We start from the raw sequence: 22,505 nt of genomic DNA, 5'->3' as shown, positions 1-22,505 counted from the left end.
CCTGGTTGGTCGGCAGAGCTTAGCAGGCGGCGAGGGCCCGGAGGACCAGAGGTTGCCGTGGGAAGGAGGACGGGCAAAGGATGCCGCGGCCTGCGCGGCAGGAGAGGAAGAGGAGGAGAAAGCGCTTCACCCTTGCGCGGCGTCCTTGAAGGGGATTGCGCCAGGCTCAGGGGCGGGCGAGGCTCGGCTTCCCAATCACAAAAGCGTAACCCGAGGAGAGCAGCGCCGGCGGGAGCCGGATCCGCCCCGTCTCTCTTCTCTCCCCCCACCGCACCCCACCCCACCCCCTCCCGCCGCTTTTCTTCCTGTCCTTGCCGGCCTGACCCGGCACGTTGCCTTCCTCCTCTCTCCTCCGTCTCCTGCAGGCTGCTGCGCCGCGCCGCGCTCTGCCCGCCATCCAGTCCATCAAGCCGGCCCCGAGCAAGCAAGCGAGCCTAAAGAGGTGAGTCCTTCTGCCCCCCCCCGTCACCCCCCCCCACTCCCAAAGCCTCTTTTTAGAGCAGATCTGGGGTTTTATTTTAGAGCAGATCTGGGGTTTGGTTTTATAGCAGATATGGGGTTTTATAGCAGATCTGGATCTGGGGTTTTATGGTAGATCTGGGGTTTTATAGCAGAATCTGGGGTTATAAAGAAAATCTGGGGTTTTATTTTATATCAGATCTGGGATTTTATAGCAGAATCTGGGGTTTTATAGCAGAATCTGGGGTTTTATACCAGGATCTGGAGTTTTATACTAGATCTGGGGTTATAAAGCAGATCTGGGGTTTTATAGCAGATCTGGATCTGGGGTTTTATAATAGATCTGGGGTTTTATAGCAGAATCTGGGATTTTATAGCAGGATGTAGGGTATTATAGCAGAATCCGGGGTTTTATAGCAGAATCTGGGGTTTTATACCAGGATCTGGAGTTTTATACTAGATCTGGGGTTATAAAGCAGATCTGGGGTTTTATAGCAGATCTGGATCTGGGGTTTTATAATAGATCTGGGGTTTTATAGCAGAATCTGGGATTTTATAGCAGGATGTAGGGTATTATAGCAGAATCCGGGGTTTTATAGTAGATCTGGGGTTTTATAGCAGGATGTGGGGTATTATAGCAGAATCTGGGGTTTTATAGTAAATCTGGGGTTTTATAGCAGAATCAGGGATTTTATAGCAGGATGTGGGGTATTATAGCAGAATCTGGGGTTTTATAGTAGATCTGGGGTTTTATAGCAGGATGTGGGGTATTATAGCAGAATCTGGGGTTTTATAGTAGATCTGGGGTTTTATAGCAGATCTGGGGTTTTATTTTATAGTAGATACGGGGTTTTATAGCAGAATCTGGGATTTTATAGTAGGATCTGGGGTTTTATAGCAGATCTGGGGGTTTATAGCAGGATCTGGGGTTTTAAAACAGATCTGGGGTTTTATTTTATAGCAGATCTGGGCATTTTCTCTCCCCACCTCTTAAAATAGAAATATATACATATAAAATAATAGAATATTAAAAGACATATTTGCAATGGTGGCATACATACCTACCTACATGCCTACATGTATGTTCGCCACCATTGCAAATTCAGGTCTTTTCCCACGCTGTGTGCAATGTGGGCTTGGAAAGCCATCCGGGAAAGATGCTGGTGGAGCAGGTTGGAGGATGTTGGGGGGAGAAATTGGGGAGAGGGGCGATTTCATCCCCTTTGGTGCATCGTGTTTTTCTCTTTCCGTCCCCCTCCCCCCCCCCGTTTCAATCAACAAACACACCAGGCCTGCAATTACCTTTATTTTATTTTATTTTTGCATGCATGCAAATAGCAAAAAAGGGAACTCTTAATAAAGGATGCAATAAAGGGAGAAAGGATGGAGGATGGATGGATGGATGGATCTTTCTTTTTCTTTCTTTTTTAAATGCATTTCTAAGCTGCTTCTATTTCCCCGAAGGCCGAACCCTAAAGGGTTAATAGAAGGAGGTCGCTTCCCACTTTCCTTCCCCCCACCCCACCCCCTTTACAAACCCCCGATCTCCCCCCCCCCAATCGTCTTGGATCAAATGCCAGAAGGAGGGTTGTGACTTGTTGCATCATAATCCCCGGGTTGAATGGAGAGGCTTGGAGGGAAGCAGCTGTCAATCAAGCAGTGGGGGGGGAAGCAGAGAGGGACGTGCCTAGGAACACGCGATCTGCGGAGAGGATTTTTTTTTTTTAATTTCCAAGGAAGGGGGGAGGAGTTTGTGAAAAAAAAAAATGCATGCTCACTTTTTCCAGCCCCGCCCTCGTCTCCAGTGCAATTGCAAGGGGGGGGATGAGTAAAAAAATGGAGAGCTCGCCTTCCCCCCCCAAAGAAGGAAGGAATTTTTTTTTCCCATGATGCAGTTGGGTGTTGGATTTTTTTTAAAAAAAAAAATTTCCAAGCTGCAAAGTCATTTGGGTGCCAAGAGGATCACGTGACACACACACACACACCCCCGGAACAAAATTACGCACTTTTTAAAAATATTTGCTCGGCCTGTTGGCGAGAATCTTCCGGTTCACACCCAGGCGGAGTGAGCCACATCCTGCCCAAGGAGATTTTTCAGAATTAAGCTTTTTTTTTTTTTTTTTTTTAAAGGCAGAATTAGGCTTTTCCAAAGGCTGCGAGATGGAGGCGGGTGGGCAGAGTCGCTTGGCGGAGTTTCTGCAGCATTGTGATCCGTGCAAAGAGTCATCTAGCGCAGAGGTCTTCGAACTTGGCCGCTTTAAGACTTGTGGACTTCAATTTTAAGACTTTGTGGACTTCAATTCCCAGAATTCTCCAGCCAGCTGGCTGGAGAATTCTGGGAATTCTGGGAATTGAAGTCCACAAGTCTTAAAGCAGCCAAGTTTGAAGACCTCTGATGTCGCGTGTTAAGCAGGGTTCACTTGCATGTTAATCCTCCACTTTTATGACTGTAATTGAGCCTGGCAAGACTCATACGTAATACATGCAAAGTGGGCCATCATGAGACCGGAATCAATTTTTATGGCCTTTTTTTTTTTTTTTTTTTGCTGTGGTCTTTTTTTTTTTTTTTTTTTTTTTTGCTGTGGTCGTTAAATGACTATTGTGGTCGTAAAACAACAACACAGTCCTTAAACGAATCCTGGAGTTGTTAAGCGAACCCATTTGCTGTGGGGTTGTGTTTGGTTTTTTTTTCCAGGTAACCAGAAATAAATATTGGTTTCTGAGAGGGGGGGAAACGTTGTAAATTTCAGTCGCATATCTGATGCGCTATTGTAAATATGGACTGGATGCCGAAAATGTAGTCACATGCCCAGGAATTGAACCTCATTTCGAAACTGGGTCATAGGTAGGTTTAGCAGGGTCTGTTGTAATTTTGAAGGTCGCTAGCAGCCAGTTATAAGCTGAGAACTACCTGTAGTTTCTGGTTTCTACATGTTGGGAGCCTGAAGCAAGGAATGTAAATATTCTCTCTTTTGTTTCAGTTCAATTAAAACACAAGAGGCCTGGTGGGAGTAGGATGGCTCAGTTACAAGTAGTCCTTGATTTACAACAGTTCGTTTAGTGACTGTTTGAAGTTACAACAGCACTGAAAAAGTGACTTGTTTTTCACACACCCCTTGCAGCATTCCTATGATCAGCTTGGCAGCCGATTCAGATTTATGACGGTTGCGACGTCCTGGGATCATGCGATCCCCTTTTGTGAACTTCTGACAAGCAAAGTCAATGGGGAACCCAGATTCACTTAACAACCATGTTACCAGCTTAACCACTGCCATGATTCTCTTAACAATTGTGGCCCGAAAAGCTGTAAAATAGGGCAAAAGTCACTTTTGTTGTGGTCCTAAGTCGAGGATCATCTAAAGCAGTGATACCTTAATTGGGATAGTTTGAAAATGATAAAAATGCATCTCCTCATCAGGGACTCTGGAAGGTTCCAGGAAGGTGAGTTTGAGTGTGACTGCAAATTCAGCTTGATTACTAGCATCTGTTCATGTGAATCCACAATCTGGGGTCAGTCAGCCCCACCCATCCTTTGGCAACGGGTTTTCCCCGGAAGCGATTCACATTTAACCCTCAGAATCCTTCCGGTTTCTGAGCATTGACCTTAAGTGTGGAACCATAGCTCCAAAGCCACGTGGGCTGGATCCTAGCCAGGAAAAACTAAATTATATTATATTACTCATCCATCCATCATACTTAGCCCCGGCTGATGGCATGTCTCAGAACTGGGCACAATCGGGAATGTAACACTTTTAAAGCTATGTTTGTCAGACGACAAAAGACAATGTCTACAATGAAGATCCAATTAATCTGATTTATTGCTAATCATGCTTATGCATGCTCACGGCATGTGCTTGGCATAAGATAAGAGTCAACAGCATTTGGGGGGTGAGTTAGACATAGTCCGCTTGTGACTACGTAGGGATTCTAGGCTAGTCCCTCTTTTAACTCCGCCCCCAGGGTTTTGCTACTGCTTCTCTATACAAACAGGACAACTTCAAGAGGGGTGCATTTCAACCGAAAGTGAAATCTTGACGTTGCCAAGTTTGAAAAAAAAACACATTTCCAACTTCATCCCCTGTGGCACTCCCAGATCGCCGTCAGACCGACGGAGAGCAAAGAAACCCCCAATCGTTGCTTTCTACTAACTGTGATTAAACTCATGATTGCTTGGCAGTTATGGGGCCTTGACTTCTCCTCCCCCCTCCCCCTTCCTTTTCCCATTCCTGTTTTGTCTGTTGTTGTAGATTGTAAGCCTTTCGAGGCAGGGACCATGTCAGTTGTCTGTTGCGTCGTTGCTGTGAAACAGTAGAAGTTCACTATGGGCGACTTCACATTCTTTCTTGTTTGTTACGCCGTGGGGTCCTCGGATGACGATAGCAGCAATCGATGGCCTCCATCTTGGAGTGCTGAACAAAAGGTAAGTGGGAGACTTACCCACCGCCATCGTTTGCCCCCGTTTCGACAACATCTTTGATCAGTGGGCAAAAGTCAAACTTCACCCAAAACCATTAAACATAGGGCAACGCAGGTCAGTCAGATCACTCCAGTAAGGGCCATCCTATAAACGGTCATTAAACGAGTCACCATGTGACCAGCCTCAGATTTACTGCCCACCATTAGTCATTCACTGGCTATGGGGCAATCATTCACTCTTCAAACCTCATCTAACTCGCAAGGTTGTTGATGGAGCGGGAAAAAATGGAAAGGTGCCATTGAGTTTTTAGAAGAATCTTAATCTGACACAAACAGTAGACCTTGGTCTTTAGAAGGGAGGGGATTGAATACGTGAGGAAGACGAAAGTTTGCTAAATTAGATATTTTTTAAAGGATTTCCTTAAGCATTAACAAGTACCCTTAATATAAAGAAGTGACTGAGATGAAGAAACTATTCAGAGTACTTTATGTTGGCAATGGAGACATATAATAAAAGAATCACTATTTAGGCCCCAAGCTCTTTGATTCAGAAGTTTACAGATTGACTAAAATTGCTCAAAATATTCCTGAATCAGCCATCTGTATAAAGTTCACAATTCATTCTTCTGTTTATTTTATTGAGATAGGATGCCCTGCCACATACCACTAAAGTGGTAATATCCTGTTTCCCTGAAAATAAGACCCAGCTGGAAAATAAGCCCTAGCATGATTTTTCTGGAGGCTCGTAATATAAACCCTACCCCAAAAATAAGCCCCAGTTAAGATTGTCAGCAGACGGAGGCGTTTAGTACTGTATTTCCTCCCAAATAAGGCCTAACCAGAAAATAAGCCATAATGAGTCTTTTGGAGCAAAAATCAGGGTGGATTTGATTTAAATCGAGTTGATTTAAATCACTAGTAAAAAGGCTTGATTTAAATCAACTTGATTTAAATCATAATTTTTAAAGAGCAACTGTCATCTCTGATACTCCTTTGACCCACTGTTGACTCACCGATAGTCCCAGTGTTGCAGAATATACAGCCTCATGCTACATAACTAAGCTCCATTTCATGCTGAATAAACTAAATTATTTATGTATCTTAAATAGAAAACTATCTTACGATAAATTTTTACCCCAAAATATTTTTATTAAAATAAATTCGATAAAAATCCAAAAAAAAATCAAAAAAATCCAATTTAAATCAAAAAAATCTGATTTAAATAAAAAAATCTTATTTTTTTGATTTTTTTTAAAAAAAATCATTGGTTTTTATCCACCCTGGCAAAAATTAATATAAGACCCGGTCTTATTTTGGAGGAAACACGGTAGGAAATAGAAATGAGAGTAATGGAGGCCACCTTCTGCTCCTGAACAAAAAAATGGGATATATATATATATAAGTCTTGACAGATAAGAAAAGGAGTGAGCCTTCGTACCACAGTGGGAAGTTTACTGGGTACCATATTTGCAGAGGAAGGATATATACACAAGGAGGTAATCCTCAATTTATGACCACAGTTGAGGCCAAAATGTCCATTGCTCATCAAGACAGTTAATTGAGTTTTGTCCTCTATTATACGATCTGTCTTACCACAGTTGTTGAGCGACTGAATCATTGCAGTTGTTAAGTTAGTACTGTGGTACTTGTTAAGTGAATATGGCTTCCCCACTGACTTTGCTTGTCAGAAGGTCACAAGAGGTGATCACATGACCCCCGGACTGCAACCGTCATAAATATATACCAGTTGCCAAGCGTCCAAATTTTTGATTGCGTGACCATGAAGAAGCTGCAACCGTTGCAAGGGTGGAAAACGGTCATAAGTCACTTTTTTTTCAGTGCTGCTTTAACTTCGAATGGTCACTAAACAAATGGTTGTAAGTCGAGGACTGCCTGTATTTGGCTTGGCAGATGTCATGTTTCAATTTACCTTCCCCAACTTAGAACCCCCAGAGTTGGAAGGTACCTTACAGATTATCAACTTCAACTCTATGTAGAATTTACTACAGCAGGGGTGTCAAACTCAAGGCCCACCGGCCAAATCTGGCCCGTGGGGTGCTAAGATCTGGCCTGCAGGGCCGCCCTGGAAACAAGGACCTGCATGCGGTGCCTCTGCCAGCAAAAATTGAGTTTCAGTTTCAATTCTCAGCATAGCACTCAAAGCTAAGCACAGCTAAGCCACGCCCAGGCTCCTTACTGTCTCAGCTCCCATTGGCTGGCCTTGTTACCATGTCTCTGCCAGTCATGAATTCTCTAACAATAATTGGAGCTACTGTCCAGCTATGGCAGGGGTGTCAAACTCAAGGCCCATGGGATGCTTAGATATGGCCTGCAGGGCCGCCCTGGAAACAGTGAAGGACTAACCCACAGTGCCTCTGCCAGTGAAAATGGAGCTCGGGAGAGTTGCAGGAGGCCGTTACAGCCGAAAACTGAGCTCAGGAGCCCATTTTTGCTGGCAGAGCGCTCGGGCCACCACAGGCGCCCCCGACACTAGTGATGTCGAGCTGGCCATGCCCACCCCCCCCAAGGTCAAACACAACCCTGATGCAGCCCTCAATGAAATCGAGTTTGATACCCCTGCACTACATGAAGGTTTTTTTTTTTTTTTGCTTTAATTTATATGCCGCCCTTCTCCGGAGACTCAGGGCGGCTTACAATGCGTTAATCAATAGCCTTCGTACTTTTGTATATTTATACAAAGTCAGCTTATTGCTTCCACAATCTGGGTCCTCATTTTACCTACCTTTGAAAGGATGGAAGGCTGAGTCAACCTTGAGCCTGGTGAGATTTGAACTTGCAGTAATTGCAAGCAGCAGATGTTAATAACAGTGCTTTAGTCCACTGTACTATCAGGCTCTTACTAGAAGAAATAACTTAATTTCGGAGTCTCACCAGTGCTGTTGGGATACTCAGCGACACCATGGTGTCTGCAGGCATCAGGTTGCTTAAACCTTGTATGCTGGTCTTCCAAAGTGTTGGTCAGCAATGTAAACATTGGGCAGTGTAAACGTTTTAAGAACTAGGTCCACCTTGAAGACCCTTCTGCCTAGAAAGGCAGATTTTTCATGGTGTTAATAAAGCCCTTCCTTCACAAGATTATTAAGAAGCTAAAACATTGAGGCAGAGGAGAACACCATCTGCCTGAGGCCCTGGGACAAAGATAGAAAAAGCACTGATTCTGTCAGGCACAAGAAATCAGGACTCAAGGTTAGGTCCAAAATAAGTAAAAGTTTTTTCCACCCTACCTCTAAACAAGGATCTGAACTACTAGCGGTCAAGGCAAATTGGCGGTAGACAAGAGTCAACAGAACTCAGGGAGGGCTGGATTTTGATCTCTTGTGGATGCAAAGAGACTCCAAACTGATAACATACTTGACCCCTCCCACAGGCTCAACCTGGTCCTCTCCTACAGATTCCTTTCCCTCTGCTTCCTCTGTCTACCATAGAAGCTTAATTGAAGAAGCAGATCTCTTGGGTCAGGGGTCTCCAACCATGGCAACTTTAACTTGTGGACTTCAACTCCCAGAATTCCTCAGCCAGCAAAGACCCCTGTCTTGGATAATTTGCCTCTTGGAGAGAAGTTGTAGGACAACTCGCCACAGCCAACTCGCCACAGGACAAGAGTTACACCAACATTGAAGAAATGTTGGAATAGAATCATTTTAAAAAAGGGTGGAAAAGGAGGGACCAGATAAAAAGTGAATGGCAAAAATTAAAATATTTTTAAAATTATTTTAAATAATTAAATGGTTGAATCACCTGCGGTGAATTGGCCGTGGGGAGTTGGACATGGGGAGCTGGCCAAGTCAACTTGCCCATGGCACATTGTCTCATTCTGCATGGGGACACCAAATCTTGTACCTTCAGAGGTCCAAGAGCAAGAATTGCAAAGTAGAGAGGACACTGGATGACAGTTCTGTATGATTCTACTATAATTATTATAATATCTTAAGTAAACAGACAGTCCTGGTTGTAAATGGTACCCCAAGCATCCCTTTCTTTGAGGGCCAGATCACTTTGACATTTGGAGAGCATGTCATGGGTGCTCATACAAAATGCTGTTAGGAGGGACCCTCCCATCCATAGTATGGCTGCTTTGTTGGAAATCCACTAAGAGGATCTGCTCTTTTCATTAACTTGATCCAAGCAAGGCTGTTAATCCCCACGTTGTCTCGAAGTTCTTGAGAGGGGACATGGCTGAAAAATTTGTTCTCGCTGCTGTGATTTCATGAAGATTGCCAAGAAATGGTGGAAATGCACAGAAGCCAAAAAATAGTGGGGAGAAAATACATACGTAGTTGGAGAAGATGACGCAACAACATATTGATTTGAAACCCGAAATATTCTTGCTGGGGATTCTACCAGAAACGTATAGTAAAGAGGATGTATATTTGATGATTCATGTAATAACAGCAGCTAGGATTGTATTTGCACAAAACTGGAAAAGCGAAGAGATTCCTACAGATGAGGAAAATATTAGAATGTGCAGGAATGAATAGGTTAACACTTGCAATTAAAGAAAAGGCAGAAACTGAATATTACAACGTATGGGAACTATTTTATCGATGGTTAGAGAATAAAAATGAAAGTCAGAAATGAAAGTAGATTAGTGAAATATAAAAAATATACTAACAATTTAATAAGTTAAGAGGAGAATTGTTATAGTATTAGACATGCAATATATATTTAAAAGTTTAAGAATAGATAAATAATGAATATGGTAGTTACTTTCAATTGTTATTGTATGTTTGTACCCAGACGATATACTGTTTAATGGAAGATGGATTGTTTATATTATAATAAAACCAAAAAATGTTTACAAAAAAAAAAAAGAAGATTGCCAAGGAAGAGAACAACGGCCTACATTATTTTGCCTTGTTTTCTTTTGAGAAGACAAATCTTGGTTCAGGGCCATCTTTCAAGTCAAGCTACATACAGTAAACAAGTCCTTTCTGTGTCGCTTGTAAAGACCTTAGTAGCACTTGGTAATGTTGAGCATGGGGTTGGGGTTGGCGGTTTCAATTGCCAGTTCTATGATTTCCATCAATAAATAGCAAGTAGTGTTGGTGGGTATAATGGTGCAGGTTGTCCTAATCTTCTTGTTGAAGTACGAGTCAAAAATTATACTTGGATGATATTGTTGATGATAATAATAGTGATCATGGGTAAGTGATACTCCATCCTTTCTCAACTTTGTGATCCCCAGATAAATTGAATTATGAATTCTATTACCCTTGACTGGGAGAAAAATGTTGATTAAAGAGTTGGCAACGTTAAGATTTGTGGACTTCAACTCCCAGAATTCCACGCTGACTGCAGAATTCTGGGAGTTGAAGTCCACAAGTCGCCACATTTGAAGACCCATGACTAAAGAGGATAGACTCCATGCTGGTGGTATAGGTATAGATATAGATATAGATATAGATATAGATATAGATATAGATATAGATATACCACCAGCATGGAATCTATCCTCTTTAGTCATCAGTCTTCAAATATATATATATGTGTATATATATATATATGGAATTCCACCTTGGTGGGGCATTGTTGAGGTTGCTTCACATGTCTTTCTCTCTGTTTTTTTCCAGAAAGCCATGGCTTCCCTCAAGGACAAACTGATTACCCCCATTACCCAGCCCAGCACTCAACCAAACAACAAGGTCACTGTTGTAGGAGTCGGTCAAGTGGGGATGGCCTGTGCTGTCAGTGTCCTGGAAAGGGTATGTATATCCATTTCAGATGCTTATGGGTTGGCTGTTCTAACCCAGCCTTTGCAAGTAACGATAAGCCGCTTACTTGCGGGTAAAACAAACCCCTTTTCAAAACAGGGCAGGAACAGTCTTTTATTCACGTGGATAAATGAAAACCAAACGTGATGAGTCCCAGCAAACCTGGTTCTGGCCAAGGAATCCGAATTGCTTGCTGTATACTAGAAAACGAACGGAACCGATCACTCCCAAACCCCTACTATTTATTTCCCAGCCAGGGAGGGGCTGGCTAGTGTCCACGTCTACTTTTCCCTGAGAGCCAGCTTATTGATTTCCGTTGCCCTCCTCTCCTCTCTGTGTATGCGCGCATCTGGAATGGGCCCCATCTGTTCCTCCCCCTCACTCAGCTCAGGCCCCGAAGACAGTGTTGTGGCTCCATTACCTGAGCCTGTGTCATCGGCAGGAGAGGACTCTGAGAGTGAAGGAGAGGAGTTGGCAAGGCCTCCCTCTCCAGGACCCTCCTCTCTGGCAATGCCTTCAGTGTCCGCTGAAGGGCAAGAGATAGGGCCGGGGCCAAGTACGTCCACGCAGCCACAGATGGACAGTGATGAGGGTAATGAGTCTTGGCTGGATCCACGCCAGCGTCGCAGAGATAAGTGCGCGCCCGAGATTAGGCTGAGTCACTGGACCACACCCCACAAGGTATAAAAGGGAGTGTGGTGGCCAGTCAAACCTTGTGACAAACAAAGCTGAAAGCTTCCATGCCATTCTGCATTGCCGGACTTTTGCTATAGACTTTGCTGGATTATCTCTGGACTTGATTGACTCCGTAATTATTGAGCTGTTTCTTTTGCTGTACCAGAAGTGGGGAGAAGTTATCTCTCCTCTTCGTAAGTAATAGACTCTTGGCAGGCAGCCACTAGGTTGTTGCCAAGTTCCATTATCATAAGGAAAAGGATTTTGCCGGCTGATTTGGTCTTTAACTCTTGAACGTCTGTTGGTGTGTGTGCGTGTGGGACGGGGACAGAACAGACAGCTGCCTCTCTACAGAGTGGGGGAGGACGAAAGGCCCCCACTCTGCCTCTGTCTCTGATGCAGTTTCCTTATCAGAGCCTTCCAAAGGCTCCGAAGCCGGCCCAGGCTCTCCATCCACCTCCTCCTCATCTGACTCTGCTGCTAGCTCTGTTGGCAGCTGACGGGCCACAACACTGGCTTCCATGCAGAAGATCCCCAATGGCATGTAGAATTCAATACAGTATTTAAAAAGGCTAAAATCCCAATTAAGTAGTATGTATCCAACTGGTCGCGCAAATTGTTGCATAGGTACTCCACCACGTACGATCACAGTTGGGACCTGAACGTTGGTCGCTAAGTGATATAGTCATTAATTGAGTCATCATCACGCAACCAGATCAGATTTTACAACCGTTTTTACTGCAGTGGCTAAGCAAATCAGGTAGTGGTTGAGTGAATCACACAGGTCATTAAGCGAATCCAGTTTCCTCCATTGATTTTGCTTGTCAGAAACCGGCTGGGAAGATTACAAATTACGACAGGATGCTGCAACCGTTGTAAGTGTGAGATGGTTGCCAAGCCCCCAAATTGTGATCTTGTGACCCCCCCCCCCAGAAGTGTTGCCTTGTTTTTAACTTTGAGGACGGCTGATAAATCTTTTTGTCTTCCCAATTGCGTAATTTCAAATTGCCATTAAACAAATGGTCATAAGTTGAGGGCTACTTGTAGTTGAGAAATTGGTCTAGCAAAGATAGGTGTTTAGCTATAAAAATAAGGTCTTCCTTGCAGTCAGCTGGGAACTTCGTGATACAGCCACGCAGGATTTTTTGGCAATCGAAAAGATGGTTTACTGTTCCCTTCTTCTAGAATTTTTGATTGCCTTGTAGCTTGGAAATTTCCTTGTGGTCTCCTGTTCATTCACAAACTTAAGTCTAGCTCTATTAGCTTCAGAGCCCAGCTCAAAACTAATAAGGTGATGGCAGCTGATAAATTTAGAATAGAGTAGAAAATAGAATAGAATAGAATAGAATAGAATAGAATAGAATAGAATAGAATAGAATAGAATAGAATAGAATAGAAGAATTGGAAGGGACCTTGGAGGTCTTCAACTCCCTGCTTAGGCAGGAAACCCTATTTTATTTCAGACAAATGGTTATCCAACATCTTCTTAAAAATTTCCAGTGTTGGAGCATTCACAACTTCTGGAGGCAAGTTGTTCCCTTATTAATTGTTGTCAGGAAATTTCTCCTTAGTTCTAAGTTGCTTCTCTCCTTGATTAGTTTCCACCCATTGCTTCTTGTCCTGCCCTCAGGTGCTTTGGAGAACAGCTTGACTCCCTCTTCTTTGTGGCAGCCCCTGAGATATTGGAACACTGCAACCATTCGTCATATGTTTTAGCCTCCAGTCCCCTAATCATCTTTGTTTCTCTTCTCTGCACTCTTTCTAGAGTCTCCACATTTACATCGTGGCGACCAAAACTGAATGCAGTATTCCAAGTGTGGCCTTACCAAGGCATTAAATTCATTAATGATGCAGAAATGAGTTTTGAAGGCCACAAGCGATCCATTCCTGACTCAGAAGCTTGTATCCAGGCCCGCTTAAGATAGATTGATCACTTCCATGATGAGTTGAACCTCTGTTTTATTAATAATACACAAAGTGTGCTTAACTCTTGGTACCATCTTTCTTCTTGATGCCAGGGTCTCTGCGATGAACTTGCTCTCGTTGATGTCCTGGAAGATAAACTGAAAGGAGAGATGCTGGATCTACAACATGGAAGCTTATTTCTGAAGACACCTAAGATTGTAGCAGACAAGGGTAAGGTTTCCATTGTGTCTCACATTCCCTTTCCCCCATTAACCATCCCCAAACAAATCTTTGCCCAATAATGGGAAGATCACCACAAAGTCAAGATCAATCCTGTCCTTTTTACTGAGTGGTCTTGGTGGTAATTGGTGAAAAGAATTTCAGGTAAGTGAGCAACCAGGTGATTGCTGAAGAAGAGAAGGAAGGTTCTTGGCCACTTCCATGGGTCTTGAACTCTCTGCTAATTACAGGTTCTTTAAAGGTGCTTTTTCAAGAGGCAATTGGACTTTCTTGTTTTTCTATGAAGGCATTTCACTCAGGGGTGAAATCCAGCAGGTTCTGACAGGTTCTGGAGAACTGGTAGCGGAAATTTTGAATAATTTGGAGAACCGGCAAATACCACCTCTGGCTGGCCTCAGTGCAGTGGGAATGGAGACTTTGCAATTTCCTTCCCCTGGAGTGGGGTGGGAATGGAGATTTTGCAGCATCCTTCGCCTGCCACACCCACAGAACCGGTAGTAAAAAAATTTGAATTTCAACACTGGTTTCGCTTCTCAACCAAGAAGCTTCTTCAGCTCTGACTGCGCCTGTGTTTAACATTCCCCACCACCCAGTCAGAGCTGAAGAAGCTTCTTGAATGAGAAGCGAAACGTCTTCAAAGAAAAAAACAAACAAGAAAGTCCAGTTGCCTCCTGAAAAAGCACCTTTTGGACAAGTAGAAGGAAGGTTCCTGGCCACTGGATTTCTCTGCTCTTTGCAAAAGTTTGGGGGGAAAAGCCAAATGTAATCCATGCAGTAACGTAACCTCTGCTTCTTTTCTCTTCAGATTATTCTGTGACCGCTAATTCAAAGGTGGTGGTTGTAACCGCCGGGGTCCGCCAGCAGGAAGGAGAAAGCCGTCTTGACTTAGTTCAAAGGAACGTAAACGTCTTCAAGTTCATCATCCCTCAAGTGGTGAAATACAGCCCAAATTGCATCATTCTGGTGGTTTCAAACCCAGGTAAATTAGGGCTTAATTTAAATTAGGTCAAAAGCAATTCCATGGAAGGGCTGGGTTGTGGCCTGCCAGCAGAGCTGGCAGCAGATTCAGACAGTGAGGAGGTTGGGGAGGAACATGGGCCAGTCCTAGAGTCTGGGGAAGGCTCTGAGGAGGGCTCTGCGTCGGAAGCAGAGAGGAAGCCAGGGCCGTCTTACAGTTGTCAGCTGCCTTCGGAGTCAGACATCAGTGAGGCAGACAAACAGCTGGAGCCTGTTCCCAGTGTGTGCATGCTCAGAGTTGCCAGACGAAGGGAACAGCTAAAGAACAAGGGTCGACTTGGGAGTAAGGCCACAGATGGACGATGAATGGCCCCTCCCAGGGAATAAAAGCAGAGCAAAAGGGGAGTGGAGTTTGCAGGAGACAATTAATTCGCTTAATTGGTCCGTGACTCCTTGCCAAGTTTTGAAGATATCGGCCTGGCCACTCTCCAAGCCAGATAAGGTCTGTGACTGTAAATTTGCCCTTGAAAGACTTTGCTGGATGTGAATGAGAAGAATTCAACACAGTAATTTAATAAAAAGGGGGTTTTGCTTCATGCTCTTGGGAAGCCTAGGCCAGAACAGGCTGATGCTTGAAACCAGACATTGCTCAGATCTCTATAACTGGTTGTTGTATATGTAGCTATCCACCATAAGATTGGAGCATGTTATAAAGCAAACATGTATTATTTTTAACACCTTAGTGTGGTTTGGATATGGGCAGTGTTCCCTAGTGGTGAAAACACTCATCTCCCACTTGGAAGGTTGAGAGTTCAATCCTAGGTAGCAGCAGATTTTTCTCTCTCTGGTGGAAAGAAAAAATATCTCCTGTGGCATCAGGAAGGGCATCCAGCCAGTAAACACTCAGCTCCTTCCAGTCACCCCGAGGCTATCCCGGGATTACAGGGCCATAAAAATGAGGGTTTTTTTTAATGTGGTTTGGATATGTTTGTACATGCAGATGTCACTATATGCTGCATTAAATGTTTATTGAGGTTTATTCCATATTTACAAATACCCTGGAATCATTTTGTGCAGAACAGAAGACAGATAACTAATAAATAATAGAATAGGAGTTTTGCAGTAGCTTGTATTAGAGATAGCGATGCACATTGCTGTAACTACACAATTGGTCAGATACAAGTAGTCCTTGAATTACAGCCACAATTGGGACCAGAATTTCCATTGCTAAGCAAGGAAGTCGTTAAATGACTCGCATGCAATTTTACTGTCTCTTTTGCCCTGATTGTTAAGCGAATCACTGCTGTTAAGTGAATCATATGGTCATTAAGCACTTTCCCCATTGACTTTGCTTGTTGGAAGATGGCTGGGAAGGCTTCCAACGGTGATCACATGACCCTATGATGCTGCAATCATCATAAATACCAGTGGGCAAGTGTCCAAATTTTGATCATGTGACCATGGGGAATGCTGTGACAGTCGTAAATGTGAGGACCAGTCACAAGTTGTTGTATGTCAGTAACTACTTCTATTTGTGCATTTGTTTTGCACACTTTTTTGAGGTCAAAATTTTGAGTTCACATGTGGCACTAAGTTTAGTTAGTTTAGTTTAGTTTATTTGATTTGTATACCGCCCTACTCCCGAAGGACTCAGGGTGGTGAACACCCACAAGATAAAAACACATAAATACAAAATTTAAAAACAGAATAAAACCGAATTAAACAATTTGGCCGAAGACAGATTTAAAACACCCCAATAAATTAAAAACGAATTAAAATTTGTGTTTTAAAAGAGAAAAGGGAAAAAATTAGGCCAGGCCAGGTTTTAAGAGCGCGGCGGAAGGTGCATAGATCCGGGATCCTCCGTATCTCCAGGCGGAGTTCATTCCAGATAGTAGGTGCCCCCACAGAGAAGGCTCTCCCCCTGGGGGCCGCCAGTCGACATTGTTTGGCCGACGGCACCCGGAGGAGCCTCTCTATGAGAGCGTACCGGCCAGTGGGAGGCTACTGGTGGCAGCAGGTGGTCTCGTAGATAACCAGCCATGGAGCGCTCTAAAGGTGGTAACCAAGACCTTGAAGCGCACACGGAAGACCACCGGGAGCCAGTGCAGCTCGCGCAGGAGAGGTGTTACATGGGAACGCCATGTCGCTCCCATAACCACCCGCGCGGCCGCACTAAGATATAAACCGTGGTGTATAAAAGCAAAGTGGCCAGGATCAAGTAGCATGCAGACCTTGCCAAAGAGCTGATTTTTCAGTTTTTATCCCAAGGCTGCCATCTTAACTAGATGCTTGGAGGATCCATCCTTCAGTCTGTCTTTCTTGTCTTCCCTTTTCCAGTGGATATTCTGACCTACGTGACATGGAAACTTAGTGGCCTGCCGAAGCATCGTGTCATCGGTAGCGGTTGTAACCTTGATTCTGCTCGGTTCCGCTTTTTGATGGCAGAAAAATTGGGCATCCATCCCTCCAGCTGTCACGGTTGGGTCTTGGGAGAACATGGCGATTCCAGTGGTGAGTAGGCCTTACTTTTCCTGGAAGTCTTGCAGTGCAGGCAGTTTGACGCCTTCCATGTGTTCTGCACTACATCTCCCACACTCCCTTGCTCTAGGGATCATTCAGATAAGATGCACCGGGCACATATTACCACATGTGGTGGACATGTGCAAAAAAAAAAAAAATTGGACAAAAATATACATACATGGCTAGAAAAAATATTAAAGCAGCATATAGATTATAAGACAAATATTTTAGTTAGGTATAGTACCAGAAAAGTATGATAAAGGGAATATATATTTAATTGTCAGTGTTCCAAATTATGATCTCCTTCAGCGCTGACATGAATGAATGAAAGAGGGAGAAGCTTTGCTTTAACGCTGAGATGAACTTTTACCTAGTTCCCTGCTCTTCAGTAGATAGCGTTACCTGGGCGACAGAGGGAGGGGGGAAATTCCTGTGAAAAGAAAGTGTTTGGGACGAAGAGATGGATCTGCACGATGGCCAATGAGACATTGGGGTTGAAGAATAGAAAGGGAGGGGTTTGGAAGGAGGTGCCAGTCTTGGCTGCACCCAGAGTTCAGGGATGTCGTTCTCCTATTCTTAAATAATAAAAAAAAAAAGATTCATCAGAGACCTTGCGTTTGAGAATGAAGTTTATTTAAGATAGCAACGAAACCTGACAGACAGCCAAGACTGGCACCTCCTTCCAAACCCCTGACATTTAATATTGCATGTTTTGACAGCAGCAAGAATTGTATTTGCGCAGCACTGGAAAAATGAGGAAATGCATACAGAAGAAGATGTAATTTTAAAAAAAAATTAGAATGTGCAGAAATGGACAGATTGACATTAAATGAAAAAGAAGACACAGAATATTTCCAAACATGGGTTTTGTTTTACAAATGGTTGGACAATAGAAGTAGAAATTAGGAACTAGAAATGTATTATTATGTAAGCAAATTGATTCAGATAATACGCTGTTCACAAAGCCCTTATGTATGTAAAGAGAAAATGTATAAATAGGCTGTTTTATAAAAAAAAGATAGGATGCTCCTGGGAGTTAAAATGTAAAATATCTAGAAAGCATCGAAGTTGGCCTGCCGTTGGTTTTCTTTACGCAGCAAAAACCAATTCCTAATGTGATTAGAATCACTTCTTCCTGAACTTTCGTTCTTATATCTTGTGTCACTAAATCGGGAAAGTAAAAACTTTCTGGCAAAAAAAAAAGCCATAAATTGCAGTCACATGCCCACAGGATACTCCAAATAACCACAAAGGCAGGCCGGTTGCCAAGCAACCAAAATGGGATCGCATGACTTGACAGGTGGGAAGAGGGCCTTGGAATTTCAAAAATGTGTTTTATATAGAGAGTTGGAGAGGATCTTCTGTTATTTGAACAGTCAATAAGCAATTGGACGTAAAATTGAGGATTGCCTGTGTTGTTCAAATGGCATTTTTAAGATGTGTGAATTTAAACTCTCCATGCCAGCTTGGGGAATTCTGGGAGCTGAAATCCACACATCTTAAAAATTGCCATGTTTCAAAAAATAATAATTTCACTGAAACATATAATAGCAATAGCACTTAGACTTACATGCCGCTTCATAGTGCTTTTACAGCTCTCTCTAAGCGGTTTACAGAGTCAGCCTATGGCCCCCACTTAGAGGTGGGTTTCAGCAGGTTCTGACCAGTTCTGGAGAACCGGTAGCGGATATTTTGAGTAGTTCAGAGAACCGGTAGTAAAAATTCTGACTGGCCCCGCCCCCATCCATTCTCTGCCGCCCAAGTCCCAGCTGATTGGGAGGAAATGGGGATTTTGCAGTATCCTTCCCTTGGAGTGTGATGGGAATGGAGATTTTACAGTATCCTTCCCCTGCCACGCCCACCAAGCCACACCCACAGAACCGGTAGTAAAAAAATTTTGAAACCCATCACTGCCCCCAACAATCTGGGTCTTCATTTTACCAACCTCAGAAGGATGGAAAGCTGAATCAATCTTGAGCCTGGTGAGATTTGAATTGCTAAATTGCAGGCATTCAGCAGAAGTAGCCTGCAGTACTGCATGCCACCTCGGTTCTAATAGCTCTAATGGTGTTGTTTGAATGTAGCACCATCACTTATATTACATCGCAATAAATTCTCTTTAACCTTTTCAGTACCGATCTGGAGCGGGGTCAACGTAGCAGGTGTTTCTCTCCAGGACTTGAACCCCCAAATGGGGACTGACCAAGATCCAGAGGAATGGAAGAAAGTCCACAAGCAGGTGGTTGAGAGGTATGGCGCGATGAAGTTATGGAAGCAACAGACAAAACAAAAAACAATATTGCTTTCTTGGACAGAAACTACTGTATATACCTGTGGATAAGTCCATCTGCGGATAAATTGACCCTCAAAATTTTTTAACCAGTATACCTTGAAAAATGTGCTACCCTCACATAAAGCCAATCCTTGAAATTTCTTACGTTTTAATTTTCACAACTAGCTTATGTGTGTGGCGTGTTTTTCGTGGTGTTTTGATTAAAAATTTTGAGGGTCAGCTTATCCGCAGATGGGCTTATCCATCTGGATACACAGGTACTTTTAAAAAGTATGGCCATATATAGTAATGAATAAGCCTACAAGCATATTTTGGCACCTGAAATTCTCAGTTTGAGTGGTCCTTGATGCTCTCAAGAGCAATGATGGTTAACCTTTTTGGTGCTGAGTGCCCGAAGCACACATCCGAATGCACGCACACATGCCTGAACCCCAAAAATGCAATGCGAGCGCTCCCCCGCACATGTGCCATGCACATGCACACGTGTCCTCACACATGGTCCCTGCCCCCCATGCATGTGCTCCGTTTTGGCTTCCAGGTTGGTGCAGGAAGCTTTCCAGGGGTTCCTAGAGCTATGCATCTGATAATGTCAGAGTTTCTTGCAGAAATCACTTTTTTTTTTTTTTAATTTGATTTATATGCCGCCCTTCTCCGGAGACTCAGGGCGGGTTACAATGTGCTCAGCAATAGCCTTCATCCTTTTGTATATTTATATAAAGTCAGTTTATTGCCCCCACAATTGGGTCCTCAATTTACCTACCTTAGAAAGGATGGAAGGCTGAGTCAACCTTGAGCCTTGGCGAGATTCGAACCTGCAGTAATTGCAGGCAGCTGGTCTTAATAACCAGCTTAATAACAGGGTGCCTTAGACCACTGTACTACCAAGGCTCTTCCCGAAAGCACACACAGATAACTGATTCAGCAGGATTCATTAACTTCTTTACATAATAACACATGAGTAAATGTACAATACCAATAGCAGATTCTTCCAATGTGGTAACAGTTACAAGCAAAACACAAGCAGAGTACAGCAGACTAGTTTTAGTTCTTAGTACACAGACTAGACCAGACTTGTTTGTTAAGCCACGCCCAGGCTCCCAACTGGTTTCAGCTCCCATTGGCTGACTTAGTTGCTATGCCTATTCATTGGCTGACCTTGTTGCCATGTCTTCCCAGTGATGAATATTCTGACAGATAATAATTCCCAAATAAAGTATTCAGAGGCTATAATTGGGAATATTTGGGACCATTTCCCAACACATGTTGGGAAAAAGGGGGGAGAAACTTCCAGATAGTTAGTTTCTCCTTTCATGGCTTCCTTGCTTGAATTTTCCGTGCTTGAAAATGACGTCGGCCGTTTGTCTCCTCTTCCGAGGACGATTTCCGATACTTCTCCAGACTTAACAGTTTTAGAATTTTTTGTTTCCCATTGACCAAGCTGAATTCGCTTCCTCTTGTGTGTCCATTAGTGCTTATGAAGTGATCAAACTGAAAGGCTACACCAACTGGGCCATTGGCTTTAGTGTTGCTGATCTTCTAGAAACCATTTTGAAGAACCTTTCTCGAGTCCACCCAGTGTCTACCATGGTCAAGGTAAGGACCGGTGTAAGATGGCAGTATGTTCCGTTCTTTATATATGTCTCTTTCTCTCCTGGTCAGCGGTCTCCAAAGATGGCGACTTTGTGGACTTCAAGTCCCAGAATTCCCCAGCCAGCAGTGCTGGCTGGGGAATTCTGGGAGTTGAAGTCCACAAAGTCACCATCTTTGGAGACCCCTGTTTGAGGTGAAATACACTTTCCTGGAGACAAAGGGATTAGGATGGGGGAAAGAGGTGTCAGCCTTTAAGGTAGACCAGACCGGGAAACCAGGAAAGTCACTACTTTTAATGTAAGGTCATAGTTTGAATGCGTTTCCCACCTTTTTCACTTTTCCTGAAAACTAGGGAGCAGCTTGGCTAAAGCATTTATTTGGGATACCGTTCTGGCCCGTATTTTTTTTTTTTTTCAGGTAACCCTCCATTTACGAACACAATTGAGCCCAAAATTTCCGTTTGCTAAACAAAGATGGTGATCAAATGAATTTTCCTCATTTTACGACCTTTCTTGTTAATAGTTGTTAAGTGAACCGTCGCAGTTAAGTTGGTAGCATGGTTGTTAAGTGAATCTGGCTTTCCCCCATTGACTTTGCTCATCAGGAGGTCGCAAAAAGTGGATCGTATGACCCCTGGGCACTGCAACTGTCATAAATATCACCTTTAAAGCACTCCATGGCATAGGGCCTAGCTATCTTCGAGACCGCCTGCTGCTACCGACGGCCTCCCATCGACCCGTGCGCTCCCACAGAGAGGGCCTCCTCGGGGTGCCATCAGCCAAGCAATGTAGGCTGGTGACCCCCAGGGGGAGGGCCTTCTCTGTGGGGGCACCTACCCTCTGGAATCAGCTGCCCCCAGAGATAAGGAGAATCCAAGACCTCGGTGCCTTCCGCCGTGCCCTTAAAACCCACTTTTTCCAGCAAGCCGGGCTGGCTAAAGAAGAAATTTTTAAATGTTTTAATTGGTTTGTGATTTTTAATTTTTGGGCCAAATTTACATATATATATTAACTGTTTTTTAATATTTGTATTTCATGTTCTTAATTCTGGCTGTACACCGCCCTGAGTCCTCAGGGAGAAGGGCGGTATATAAATTGGAAATAAAATAAATAAATAAAAATATGAGCCATTTGCCAAGCATCCGAGTGGAGTTAAAAGAGGGATCAACCTAGAATCCCTACGTAGTCAATAGTGATTGCACTTCCCGGTAAGGCTGAGGTTGTGGGATTTTCTAATTCTCCGTGTTGGGTTTCAGGGTATGTACGGCATTGAAAACGAAGTGTTCCTGAGCCTGCCTTGTGTGCTGGGATCCGTGGGGTTGACCAGTGTGATCAATCAGAAGCTGAAGGATAACGAGGTGGCTCAACTCCAGAACAGCGCCTCTACGTTGTGGAACGTCCAGAAGGACCTGAAAGACCTGTAGGCACTTAGAGATGCTTTCGTTCTCCGTAAACAAGAAGACAAGCAGTGTTAAGCCAACGACGTTCATGTTAACTCCATAGCCGAGCTTCCAGTAAACATCTTGAAAGGGTACCAGCTTTCCTCCACCACAGCTAAGATCCACATTGTTGTACATGCAGATGTTCCGAACAAATAAAACCAGCTCTTTTGTGTGTGCTCCCATCCTTGTTTCATGCTCATTTTTTTCCCCTTCTGTGTCTCAAGTTCATTTTTTGCTTATTTCAAGCAGTCCCGCCCAAGGCATAAAAGCTGAT

At 43.6% G+C, this 22,505-nt stretch overlaps 1 protein-coding gene across 2 annotated transcripts; it reads left to right on the top strand.

Moving 5' to 3' along the window:
• Nucleotides 1-365: 365 nt before the first annotated feature.
• LDHB (lactate dehydrogenase B) lies at nucleotides 366-22,413 on the top strand. Of its 2 annotated transcripts, XM_087872984.1 has the most exons (9): nucleotides 366-442; nucleotides 4,707-4,879; nucleotides 10,467-10,598; nucleotides 13,301-13,418; nucleotides 14,233-14,406; nucleotides 16,725-16,898; nucleotides 19,040-19,157; nucleotides 20,670-20,793; nucleotides 22,046-22,413. In XM_087872984.1, the coding sequence occupies exons 2-9, from the start codon at nucleotides 4,781-4,783 to the stop codon at nucleotides 22,211-22,213; spliced, it is 1,107 nt and encodes a 368-aa protein (XP_087729110.1). In that variant the 5' UTR covers nucleotides 366-442; nucleotides 4,707-4,780; the 3' UTR covers nucleotides 22,214-22,413. The 2 variants fall into 2 exon arrangements, with proteins under 2 accessions (XP_087729110.1, XP_034298027.1); XM_034442136.3 differs by lacking the exon at nucleotides 4,707-4,879.
• The last annotated feature ends 92 nt before the right edge of the window (nucleotides 22,414-22,505 follow it).

Source organism: Pantherophis guttatus, chromosome 7 (assembly GCF_059756535.1).
Source record: "Pantherophis guttatus breed Tessera chromosome 7, ASM5975653v1, whole genome shotgun sequence".
Lineage (NCBI taxonomy): Eukaryota > Metazoa > Chordata > Lepidosauria > Squamata > Colubridae > Pantherophis > Pantherophis guttatus.
This window is presented reverse-complemented; position numbering and strand designations above follow the sequence as displayed.